The 13293-nt window shown below is 38.7% G+C and overlaps 2 protein-coding genes across 2 annotated transcripts; one reads left to right on the top strand and one right to left on the bottom strand.

Moving 5' to 3' along the window:
- The first annotated feature begins 3354 nt into the window (after positions 1 to 3354).
- LOC6614423 (protein yellow) lies at positions 3355 to 7297 on the top strand. Its single transcript, XM_002038820.2, has 3 exons — positions 3355 to 3451; positions 4736 to 5016; positions 5995 to 7297. The coding sequence occupies exons 2-3, from the start codon at positions 4752 to 4754 to the stop codon at positions 7089 to 7091; spliced, it is 1362 nt and encodes a 453-aa protein (XP_002038856.1). The 5' UTR covers positions 3355 to 3451; positions 4736 to 4751; the 3' UTR covers positions 7092 to 7297.
- On the bottom strand, positions 7291 to 9125 carry LOC6614424. The gene is made up of 8 exons (XM_032716448.1): positions 8858 to 9125; positions 8611 to 8764; positions 8347 to 8550; positions 8140 to 8288; positions 7957 to 8087; positions 7752 to 7902; positions 7581 to 7694; positions 7291 to 7522 (listed from the first exon to the last, which is right to left on the bottom strand). Exons 1-8 carry the CDS (start codon positions 9089 to 9091, stop codon positions 7364 to 7366), a joined length of 1296 nt encoding a protein of 431 aa, XP_032572339.1. The 5' UTR covers positions 9092 to 9125; the 3' UTR covers positions 7291 to 7363.
- Positions 9126 to 13293: the final 4168 nt, after the last annotated feature.

Genomic DNA, 13293 nt, shown 5'->3' on the forward strand with positions numbered 1-13293 from the left:
TTACCGTAGCGATCTTCCAATGTCCTTGGTTATGTAGCTTCCTTCTCACGACTTCAACTAGTTTTCAAACTAACTAAACGTACATAATACTCAAGAACTTCATCCTTTATAGAGGCGCTCAGGTTTTTTATTGGTAAACCCATACAATTTTAGCTAGCATAAGTAGTCGATTGACAGTTAAAAAGTACTAGTCGTATCCTTTTTATTTTGTTATGTTCATGTAAGATGGAAAGCAGCATGAGTCAGATTGTTCTCCATTCCCCGAGATCTTCGAATACTCCGAACCCAGTGTAGCCTACAGTAGTTAGACTTAGCACCCAGAACCCTGGAGAGCACCACACGTGACACAATCTAACACTCACCTACGTACGTTTGGGTATATCTTTAGTACACACATGTAACACCTGTAACCCAACCATTATACTATATATCTCTGTATGTATAAATACATGTATTAATGTAACTATACCGCGTAACCTAACCATAAGCAATGACAAGTGAAAAACTGGCCAAAAAGAAGCGGTTGAATCCTCCGAGCATTCACTTCGCTCGGGCCAGTTTAGCGCAAAATTGATGTTGGACTTTTGGGTCTGGCAAATTAGCCGCACCGCCATCGGGATATCGCCGGGCATATGAATTTCGTTGGCCTGGTTCGATTATCCTGCGGTGTTAGAACGGCGTGCTTCAGACGAAAGTACCTCAATGCAAGACAGACAATATCGCAGATTTGGTGGCATTACTCGTATACGATTCACACACTCCTCGACTAAGCTCGCATCTGTACACAGTCGTTATAATCGTACTCGTAGAATACATATTCTTTTTCTCTGGTAATTGTATGGCGAAGACTTGTAAATATTTGATCGACGCATTTCATTTCGTAGAGTTGCTTTTACTTACCACTCTTGCTTTACTTTCGTCGGGAATGCATATTATTTAAATAACTCTTGTTTATCATAAAACTCTCTTAAGTGATCCAAATTTTATATTATTTCGAAACAATTTATTGTATACTTTTAATTAGAACATTTTTTAAATTTGTGTAAAATTATTTTGGCAATAAAAAGGCAACATTTTAATTCCTTGACTTGTTGGTTTCAATTTAGCCTTTTCGATTGTCAATTTGCGGCTGTGTTATGTTAGTTAATCCAGATTATCAAAATGAGTCAAATCAAATTAAATTTGTTTACTTTTGGCTTGCATTTCCCGTCAGTAGTCAACATATAGTATTCTTTTTGGTGGTGGTCTTTAATTGATTTAATATTCTGTCATAATTTTCCGTAAAATTCTATCCATGCAATGCACGCGTTCATTTGAAAAGAGTACAGCTAAAAAAGGCTACAAGTTTTGTTAACATTTAATGGGCTTAAGGTGTTTTGCAAGGAGAACTAACTATGAAAACTAAGACTTAATTAAATATTTAGACCACCGAATCTGTCTGTCTTCGCGCTGGGCGACACGCGAGTAGCTGGACAAATGGCAGTCCCTGTAATACTAAACCCCACACAAAACCGATCCACGAGCGTAAATGTCTGCTGCGTCCAGTCGAAAGCGTGTCACATTAATTTTGCTGAGCGAAGAGTCCCCTGCGTCCGTGCTGCCCCCTTCTATCTATCCATATTAATATATAAATAAGTGGTATATGTCTATCTTTGGATTATGTTTTGCATGCCCAGAAGAGTATGCCTTCCGACCACAAAGTACAAGTTCGAATCGGACGCAGGCGATGTGCCGTAGCGTGGTCAGCAGATATACGGCCTGGTCCGGTATATTGTAACTCTGAGGCGAGGGCACATCACAGTTATGGAAGTAACTGTTGGACTTTTCGGTCCTTGTCTTGCGACCACTCAATCGTTATATCCACACGCATAACACCACTACTATATATAACTTTATAACTGAATCAGACGAACCGCATTCGCATACTACGCGTCTAGTTCAATCCACACAATCCGGCGGCTGAATCACCAACCACATCGACCACCACACCACTTCTCAAAGCATTCGTGCAATGATGGATCTGAAAGAGATTTACTAGAACGTTTGGTTACACATTTTGTTCAGTGTTGATTTACTCACTTATCAATATGAAATTAATCAATAATGCTTTGATAGTTGCAACTACTTTGTTTCAAGATCGAATAAATTTCAAACTAATAAACGATAAGAATTTCTTTTGCCAAAGATCTTTGAAGCTTTCGACCAAAGATTTTTTTTATAATTAATTAATCTTTGATTAAATATAAATGTTAACCGTGTTTATATTTTTCATAAGCTTTAAACATTTTTGTTGCATTTACTTTTAACTAAAGCTTACGGAACTAACTAATTAAATTTTCCTTATCCATTTCTGTTCGTTCCACAAATAATCACACAAATACTTAGCTAATGCCTATACTATATTTAGAGCAAATGCATAAAATCAAAAACCAACAAATTTGCCTATGTTAAATCATTTTTAATGTTGTCATGTAAATGAAAAGATGCAAGAGCAAGGATTAAAAACAAAAAAAGAAAATAGAATTCTTGTACGTAAAATGTTTTTACCAAACCACTAAGAAAGATAGTATACAAGCAAGTTATATAAGCAATTGTTTAAATTCTTTTTAACTATATAAAAAGCAAACAATACTATTAGGAAAACATATAAAATGCATAAAAGTACTATTTCTAGTTTAATGTTTCGATTGTTCTCTATTCTTTTGAAATTAATTTATTGACATTTTAATAAAACAAATAAAAGTGAAAATCGTGCGTTTTCTTTCATTGATTTTGTTTCAGGTTAAAACTGATTCATAATAAGTCTGAAACTGTAAGCTATTATTATTTAAAAGTTATCACTTTATTAAAGGGAACCTGCATTCATATCTTGTATGGAACTGCCACAAAATGGATGACTCATTGGGATATCCCTATTTGAACCAAGGCACTCATTCTGTCAGTGAGACAACCGGACGACCGGAACATTCCATGATTATAAACCAACAAATTAATTAAAATTTAATTTCAAATATTGATTATATACAAGGGAGATTACTTGGACATGGGCTTGTCTAATATCTTTTCACATTTATGGGTCAATCGTAAATAAACAGTAGGCCTACAAGCGGTGTGGGAGTTTTTTCAGGGGCTTGTCAATCGCGGGGCCACAGCTGGAGATTTTAATGGGTGGATTAGTATGTCCATGGTGTGGGAGTTATGCATAATATTTGTGGGATAGCCCAGGGAGCGTGCCAAAAACTACTTTAATTCATAGCCAATGTGCTAAACCGTCTTACGGGCTGACTAATTCAAGTTCAGTCGAATTCCAAGAGAGCCACTTGGAGCGGGAACCACTCACGCAGACCGGTATCCAATAAGTCGACTTGACTGGCGGCTCACTTGACTTTTAGTTTCGTTTCGAGTCTCGACGCTGGCGGTTGTGTGCTGCTGTTTTGTTGATCATAAGAAGGTGTGTTAAGTGGCGACCCGAACTGTTGACATTTGGTCCAGTAAATCACATAAACAACATATGTATAAAATCCGGTGATCATAAAAGCGAAACCAGGGCCAAACGAAAGATTCAAGACACAAACTTAGAGGCAGCCAGGTGACAAGGCTTGCATAACTGGAGCTGACCAAAATGTGTGTTTTCAATACTCGCCTCATTTGTGCCTTTGGAGCCATTCACAATTGTTAAAAACGAAACAATAAATATGTATTAGCAACAAAGCAAACAAAAAACGCATTAAGTAATGGCAATAAAAAAAGGATAGATGGAAAATCATGTCGCCATTCCATTAAAATCCATTAATAATGATACAACATTTGGTAATTACATGCGGCTTTCTTAGACACGCCCACAATAAAAAAGAAAAGTATATTTTTACAGCTGACTCACGTAAATACCTTGAAAACTGCGTGAAAAAAATTCATCATCGAGAAGAGTAGAGTCTCAAATCGAAAATACACTTTATTTGAGGAACAAACGAAGATTTTGAAATGCTAATGGTCGAGCTGCGAGGCTCAACTTGAAATTGATGATGAGGTCGAGTGTTTCGGACAACGAGGTAGAAAAAATGAAAGATACTCTAAAAATAAAGATCGACTGAGGTGGCAGTCAACTTGTAAACAGTTGGTTATGGAGAAAGGCTTAGTTTGAAGAGCCCTTGAGTAGTAGTTTATTCTACATGTTTTGAGCAAAATTAAAAGCCAAAAAATAAAAAACGGTAAAGAAAACATCGGTCAACTTCCTTGGCCACGTTCTGATCTTGTTCGTTAGATAATATACCTCAAGACTCGCTTTTAACCAGAAATTAAACTTTGTGGTTTGGCAACTGAGTCAAAGTTTTGGCCGACCACAGGCAACTTTCAAATGCCGAAGTGAACCAAAGCGACATAAAGTGTGAGTCACGCGGAGCATTAGAAGGCCAAGAAGGCTGGTCCAAATGACATAATTTAAGAATTTATGAACATTATAAGAAACAAATATACTGAGAACGAAATGTAATGGAAAATTAAAGGGAAAACGTGAAAGAACTCATACTATGATTCAAAAAGTCTGTAAACACTTTTGTATCTACGATTTGTTTGTGCCCAATTCAGCAGTTTAATCCTACCCTATTAAATGAATCTTAATTTGGTTATCTTTGAGTGTTTAATCTGGCTGCGTTTATGGCTTGGACAAGGTCGTTGCGGCTTAACGGAAGCTTAAATGAGTAGAGCAGCGTTTATTAATTGATTTTGGTATTTGCAGTGAATTTATTGGAGCCATGCTGCGATTCAGATTAGGCCTGCTACTTCTGTGGGCGGTTTCTGCCCTGGCGAACGACAATCTACGCGTAGCCTACGAGTGGCGGGAAATGGACTTCAAGTACGCCAGTCCGGACCAGAGATGGTCGGCCATCGAGCGCGGCGAGTTCAAGCCGGCCAATGTGATACCCTTTGGCCTGGAGGTCGCCGGCCACCGACTCTTTGTCACCCTGCCCAGATGGAGGGACGGAGTGCCGGCCTCGTTGGCCTACCTTGATCTTAATGGTAAGCGCTTGAGTTGCATGTTGCAGCTGCCACAGTACATGAATTTGAATATAATTGCCACATGCAATTGCACTATGTGTGCCAAGAGCTGATCTGAGATCCGAGATCTCTAATCTCTGTTCTCGGATCTCACAGCTCGGCAATTGTTTTGGTCGCGTCTGATGGCGCTTCTGATCAACTTGACCATCCGAACAATTCCGTTTCCTTTCGCACTTGCGGCAATTAGCATAGTAATTCCGCTCGCTGCCGTTATTAGCTGTTTGACATCAACAGCATGCCACAAATCGGTGCATACTAGATATATTTATGTGTACATATCACTTGGGGTTCTGTGTGGGCTGCGAAGTACACTTGTACAATAAGCAGTCTCATTTGGCAAATGCAAGTGCACATATAGTATCAAGTTGTTGAAATATCGCCCTTGTTTTTGTTTTTAAAAATTATTTTAAAGAAACAATTTGCACAAAATATCAGAATTTATAAGTATTTATTTTTACAATTAGCGAGAATATTCCTGGTAAATCGTAGTAAATATAAAGTTACTTTACCTTTTACTGCTCAACAGCAAGGCCAGTGGGCAGTTGATTTAGCCACAACTCAATCAGAGCTTATTAGCAAGTTAATCAGTTTAGACAAGTGCACTAAAAAGTGCGAATTACTCACCAACAGCTAACAAATACATACACCAACATTTTGTGAGCAATCCAATTAGCAATGCAAATGGCCAAATTTAAATACAACAAGGCAAATGAAATGACTGTTGACGAGAGAGATCAATAAACCTTCAAATATAATATATATTTAATATATATGTCAACAAAATATATATATTTTAGATGATATAATATAATATATATTTAATATATATGTCAACAAAATATATATACTTTAGATGATTATATCAGGGATAAAATTTGTTATACTTAACATGAAATTTTGTATTTTATTAAGCGTTCTATTTTAATATATTTTATGCAGATACGTCCAACAAGGGTCCAGCCTTGAAGCCATTCCCCAGCTGGCAGGCTCACAATCTCCAGGAAGCCGAACCCGAATTGGTTTCCCCTTTCCGAGTGCGAGCCGATAGATGCGGACGCCTGTGGGTGCTCGATTCTAGGATCTCCGGAGTCCTGGAGCAGACGAAGATCTATGGAGCAGCACAGCTGTTGGTCTACGATCTGCACAATGATGATTTGTTGAGACGACACGTTTTGCCCGCCGGTCAGTTGAAGCAGGGATCTTTACTGGCCAATCTGGCGGTGGAGGACTCCGACTGTGAGAACACCTTTGCCTACGCAGCCGATTTGGGTAGTCCCGGCTTGGTGGTTTACTCATGGAAGGATGAGGAATCGTGGCGTGTGCAGCATCACTTCTTCCACCCAGATCCAATGGCCGGTAACTTCAGTATCAATGGCATTGAGTTTCAATGGGATGATGGTCTATATGGACTGGCTCTATCGAAGCCCCTGGAAACGGGCTATGCCACATTGTACTTCCATCCCCTCTGCTCCACTACGGAATTCTCGGTGGATACATCGATACTGCGTAACAAGACCCTGGCCACTTCGCCGATGATTTATCGGGAATTCAAGGTGCTGGGCTCGAGAGGACCGAACACCCAGGCTGGAGCCGAGTTCTTGGATCCGGATACCGGGGTCCTCTTCTACGCCCTGCCCAATCTGAACGAAGTCGCCTGCTGGCGCACTGCCACAGACTTTAGCCACAGCTCCCAGAGCCGCATCTACATGAACAATGATACCTTGGTGTTCCCCAGTGACATCAAGGTGGATGATCAGAAACGTCTATGGGTCCTATCCAATCAGCTACCCGTCTTCATCTACGATGAACTGTACGCCGGCTCAATTAACTTCCGTATCCTGACCGCCAGTGTTAAGGAGGCCATTGAGAATACAGCGTGTGAAATTAGAACCTCCCCTCTGCCAGATGTAATCAACAAACTGGGGGATATTCTCAATACTAATATCAAACTGAAGTCCAATTCGGCTCCTTCCTTCAGGAACCTCAGCTCCCTGATGATTATTGGCTTGTGTTTGCTGATGAGCTTTAGAATCTAGATTCCGAGAGCGGTACAAAAGTATCTTGCGCACTCAACGGAAATGTTTTTCAGTTGAGAACTTTAAATAATTCTGTAATTTTAGCATTTTCACTGATTTCTTAAAGGTATGAAATATTTTTATTTGAGTGCAATTGTAATCTGTTAAGATGTAGGCTTAGAAAACTTAAACGTTGTACGTGAAGTTGATTAAATGTAAGAAGTGTATTTTGAATAGTTTTCTTTATATGTACTTCCCACTTATTGCAAATCCAAGCCAGCTTGGTTATTGACTCAATATTTGGGTTGCTTCTCCTTCTTTTTATAGGCAATTTCTATATCGATGGTCTCGTCGCTGGTTTGGGATTGACCATCCTCGGAGTTTGCCTCTAACTTCGCCTGCTCCTTCTGCTGCATCTTCTTAATGAATCCGCCACAGAAAAAGAGCGTCATCTGGAAAGTTACCAAATACCTTGTTACACTGCCAGTTTAATTGTGGACTTGGTCTTACATGTTCCAGTATTCCAATCAACCCCAGGACAGACAAGCCCAGTAGAAATCCAAGGGAACCACCCACATCGGCTATAAATTGTGTGGTGTCATAGCTGGGTCGCTCTTCAATCATCTGAAAATGTTAGCATGCTAGTTGAAAGATCGATGCATCATAATATTATTAACCTACCGATATCAGTTTCGTTGTATAGTATATGTAGATTTGGGTGCGTGGCTCTGGTTGATTGAAAGCCTTTCTGTTCTGAATGAAGGTTGTGTATATTCTCGATTGGCAGGGCTGAACACAGTCGCAGTCAAAGTCATCCTCATTTTCATAGACACTGAAGGAGAAAATGGAAAATATATAACAAAACAAGCTAAAGCTTCTGTCTTACTCCTTATAATCCGATATCAGTTTCCTCATGGAAAGGGAGTCATTGCAGGGCTCACTTGCAACCTCATGCATCCAAGGTCCCGAACACTGCATATTATCGGCCAAATCCTGCCAGATGCATTGTTCACCACACTGAAATGGTTGCAAATACTGAATTATGGAAACATGTTGTGTTAGTACCTACCTTTAAGTCACTGTAATCCTCATCATTGGAACACGCCTCTTCTCGCGTCTGAACATTGGAGAAGTATTGGGTTTGAAGCTTGATCTCGATTTCCTCATTCACACTGACAAAGACATACTCCACTCGACCAGAACCCTTCATATTGATTTCTTGGCAGGAAAAAGAATTTAAGCTTACCCCTCTATGATTTTTTTATGATAATCTCACCTGTAAAATTCTCTTTCTTATCGTGTATGAAGACATGCCACCCAACACTTCCTGTGTCCACATCGCTGACGGATGTGGTCAATATAGAATGTTCTAGCATTATGGAGTAACCTACAGCCTTTGATACTCTCTTCGCGGATTCCTTGGGTCTAAGCGTGTAGCACCGACCCATGTAAAAGTGTAGACTGCTGTTCATGACCACATCTAAATTCAACAAATATATTGCATTATGCATTTAAAATACCCTTAATTAATTAGACTTACTGTTTCTGTCCTCGTTTAGACCGTAAAATACAAAAGTGTCACCCGAATCATGTGTGCTATTTTCAAAGAACTCATCCAGGGATATTTCTCCAAACGGATATTTCATCCAGCAGGTTGCATATTTTGGATGTGGACAGGCACCGCCGGAAAGGCGCTTTAAAAATATTTTCATATTAAATTAATGGTAGTTACTTATACGTTACTTAAATGGATTGCTAAATATCTTTTAGTTTTCTTATCCACTAACCGTTAGCACCTCCTCCTTATAGGGCGGTTCCCGACATATGGTGACCGCGGGCATTTCGATGGTTTCGTTTAGGCTGTAGTAGGAGTGAGTGGATATGGGTGGATTGTAGAGCTTGGCGAAGCAATCGTACAACTGGACAATGACCACAATGCAGCAGATGAAGAGAACCAAGTAGCGGATGAGCTTGGCTGGATCACGGAAGAGCCAGGCCCGCGTCTCCGACCAGTAACCCATGGCGTGTGGAAAGTGAAACTCGAGTGAGCTCAATGGATATGGGGATACCAGTTTCTGTCATGGCTGAGGGCCAATATCTTTGGGTTCGCAGCATGCTTGAATTCTCACAGTTGGTCAAGATAAGCCTAATATTGATTTACGTGCCGTGGTGGCGATAAAGCGCCATCAACCCAACCATCGATGGTGACTATTCACCGGGACATGTGCTGTATTCGTTGTTTGCAAAACTCCGAAGTACCACGGCTCTGAGCGTAACATTACCAAAACATGTTGTTTATAATTGTCTACGCCTAGTCCAGATAGCTGTGCCGCCATATCTACTGAACCCGTAGCTGCAGCTAAAATCACCGCTGAGTAACGAATTTATGGTTTTATATCTGTTTGCTCCTCGTCCAATCGCCGCGTGTGCAGAGGCAGTCTTGAGGTTTCCTTATGGGGTTATGTTATAAGGACTTTCTAAAGCTCTTCTGTAAGTCATTTTATAGTTTCGACTAAAAAATTATTTAATAAATTCCAACAATAAACAAATATATCTTAAAATATTATTAAATTATAGTTATTATCCTAAACTATAGAGAAGTTATTCTTATGGTTATTGACAGTTGATTTTTTTAAGAAAATACAACACTAAAGAATGGTAACTGCAATTATTATGCATTATTCATTATGCCTACACATTATCTAAAAACAATTCGTATTCCATTTGAATCCCTTATATAAAGACGCATTCGCGATACCTTAGCCTATCATCAAAGCACCTCGCACGGGCATAGCTTGACCTTATAGACAGTCAGCTAAATCTAAATCTATGCAAACACCTAGCCATTAGCGAGGCATGTACATACATATATATGAAACTATATAAACAGATCGGGATATATAGCCGAAGCTTTCGGGCGAAAACAAACAATGCGTGGTGGTGATCCAGCCAGATCGAGGAGAAGACATTCCTCAGTTGTGACGTTAAATCAGAGCAGCAGAAACATCGCCCCAAAACGACCCACTGCTATTTATCCACGCCCCTATGTACAATGCTATGTACATGCTGGGTACAAAAAAAAGAAAAACTAATAAACAAAAAGAAACTTGCTACTAAAAATAGACAAATTGAAACATTTCATGAGATGAAAACACCAACACAACGTGGACATGGACGTGCTGACGAGCAGGCCAAAAAATAAAGAAAAAAGAGTGTTTCTTTACTGATCGGGCACAGATACAGATACATTTACAGATACAGATTCAAATACAAATGCAGATAAGATCACATCTGATCTGTGTATCGGCCGTATCTGCGGGATATGTTGACGGACTTCTCGGTCCGCGTACCACACGGCGTATGCGTTCTGCGCCCGTGGATCCGTATAGTTAGTGCCCAGGACGCGGTCCCTGTGTGCGAGCGTGTATCTACATAGTAAATCTTAAATTTTAGATACTCTCGTATACATAGAGAACTGCAGAGTAGAGAACCGTTCGCTTGTGTTGAACTTCTTCGCAACTAAATAGCTTTTGCTTTAAATTTAGAACACAGCGGCGGCTATATTAAACGCATATGAAATGTTTTTTAGATTCAGTAGGTATGCTGGCAAGGTATATAGAGAGAGTCCAACATATATCTGTACAACTAGTACGAGGTCCTATACCCAAAATATATTCTATGAAGAACTCTACCTGATGTTTCACTATCGCATATTATCTGCCCCTAAAACTTTCAAACTTTTTCTACATTCTCGAGACGACCCATATGCATATCATACATACATATGTATGTTCTTCCTTAGATTTTCTGTGGAGTATGAAATATGTTTTAAAAATACACTTTGCTTGTCGCTCATAAACATCTAAAAACAAAATCGAAAAAATACTTTTACATTCGGCCTGGTACTGACTCATTTCCATGCTGTCTATATGTCTGTACATGATTAATCAGACCGCATACACACATTACGCGCAGAGGCGTCCGTTGGGGGAAAATAATTGCCCCCCTTGAAATGGAAAATATTTTCATTTACCATTTTCACTCATCATTAATAAAAGTCTCGACGCTATATAGACTTCGATTATTGCTATTCGCTGCACTTGAGTTCTGTGCTATATAGTCGATTCCTTGGTTGGCTGCTTGGGTACTTGGGTGCAGTCGGTTTAATTGGGTGACAAATGCTTACAGAAATAATTTTTAATGCTCCACACATCAGTGACTAATACTTAATGATTCGATTGGATTGCCTAATTAATTAGCGATAGATGGCATCTACATACGACTACGAGTTCATATTTGAGTAAAGAAATCTTCTGCGGATTGGTTTTGCATTATGCGTGTGCGATTTTCAATTGAGCCAAGGCAATTAATCATTTTAGACCCCACGGACTCACATCAACACCCAGCTGAGGGCTGGAAAACGTCTTCCGTTTTTCAGATTGCATAAATATCTAAACAAAGTTGTGTACTGGGAAAACAAACATTTCGAGATTGGTTATAGACAGAAGCCACTATAGCTAAGATGAAAATAGTTAGAAAATAGAAAATTATTTATGAAAGGCTTTTAAGTAATCATTCACATTTTGTTAGAATTTAATTCGCCTAAGCTTTATAATTAAATCTTTATTTTTTGTAAACATTATAATTATATTTGTAACCTGATTCAGGTTATTCAAACTAAATACTTATTTTCCATTTTCTTTAATAAAAAAATATTTTTTTTTGTAAAATTATAATCACTTTTATATATAAATCATATAATATAAATAATTATAATAAATAATATATGAACATAATATTTTTAATCAAACAGTCTTCTAAACAATTTATAAGTCTTAATATTCAGAGTACTCTATATATTTCTCGTAGATGAAAACTTAAGAGGTAGAAGAAAGAGTTCTATAACCGGAAAAGAACTATATTTTATACTATTTATATTAGTAAGAAATCTATAAATAGTTATCCTGCCTATAACTTTCAATAAGCCAGAAACACTAAGCTCTGTTTTACACCCATTGCTATAAAGCTCTTTAAGACCTTTAAATGTGGTTTAGTTTTGCCTCATATGAACTTTTTATATCTCAATAATGTTTTGAATTCAGAAATATTATAAGAACTTAGGAGTTATGTTAACCAACGCTAGGTGGAGCTTGTGTGCCTCATTATCGTAATCGACATTTTTTCCAGAGACTGTCAATGTTTTGATTTAATACCCCAAGTAAATTTCTATATTTAAAAATATGGTTTTAAGGTCTTAAGTAAAATATTTCAACCTTTAAAGTGTATTTGTGAATATATTTCTCTGTTTTGCTCTATGTGATCAGTCATAGAACAATGAATTAGCATTATTTTAAAAAGTTAGTTTTTGCTGTAAATGATCAATCAAAAGAACAATGCTTTACCAGAAGATCGGCATCTATAGCCATATTATATACTAATTGTTCAGCTTAAGGATTGACAGTTGCAAGTGCTAAAGGCAATTTTCCCGACCACTTGGAAAATAATTTTACGAGACGTTCAATTACCAGATATTTCGTAGTATGGCCAGATCCTCTGTTGCATAACCCACACGTAATGCAGGAAGTATTCATTCATTTGTCATGCCATGTGCTACCTGGCAACGTCTGTATGTATGCAAGTACTTCCCGCTGCTCACTGCATCTCCACATTGCCAAGTCTTCGGGGAAATCAAGAGAGATCTCTCGCGAATTGGATGCATGGGCATGGACACGGGATCGGTGCAACGGAGATGCGATGCAGATGCCGCCGAGTCCCCGACGTTGACCGACGGTCGGCGCTCGAGGATTAGGGATAACGGCTCGGGGGCTGGGATGTGCGGATTGCAAAGAAACTGGCCGACGATGGATATTTTTATATCGACCATTTGGATGGGTTCCAATGCATTTAGACGAGAGTTATCTATAGACTATGCATGTATTTTGGTCACGGTTGGTGTTTTTAAAATATTTTCATTATATGTGAACCAATTGGTTGTGCAGAATTTTTAGGGAATACCATTCGACAAAAATTTCGGGCAGGGTTACTGATATCTTGAACAGAAACCGATTGGGCGGAAAGGAATCGAAGCAGGCTGCAATTGCAGACACATTTAAGCCAAACGAATCTTAAATTGTATGATACAGTGCGTTACATCGATAAAGATTTCTAATTAAATAAGTAGTTAGGGATTATATTTATTCATAAGAACTATGAATAAATGTAA

This window comes from Drosophila sechellia, chromosome 2L, assembly GCF_004382195.2.
Source record: "Drosophila sechellia strain sech25 chromosome 2L, ASM438219v1, whole genome shotgun sequence".
Classification (NCBI taxonomy): domain Eukaryota; kingdom Metazoa; phylum Arthropoda; class Insecta; order Diptera; family Drosophilidae; genus Drosophila; species Drosophila sechellia.

Bases quoted from the DNA above. Each gene is read 5' to 3' on its own strand.
- LOC6614423 (XM_002038820.2), top strand. From the start codon at position 4,752: ATGCTGCGATTCAGATTAGGCCTGCTACTTCTGTGGGCGGTTTCTGCC. The intron at 5,017-5,994 runs GTAAGCGCTTGA...TATTTTATGCAG, and splicing joins GGCCTACCTTGATCTTAATG to ATACGTCCAACAAGGGTCCA.
- LOC6614424 (XM_032716448.1), bottom strand. From the start codon at position 9,091: ATGGGTTACTGGTCGGAGACGCGGGCCTGGCTCTTCCGTGATCCAGCC. The intron at 7,903-7,956 runs GTAAGACAGAAG...TTTCTCCTTCAG, and splicing joins CTGATATCGGATTATAAGGA to TGTCTATGAAAATGAGGATG. The intron at 7,523-7,580 runs GTAAGACCAAGT...GTAACTTTCCAG, and splicing joins TGATTGGAATACTGGAACAT to ATGACGCTCTTTTTCTGTGG.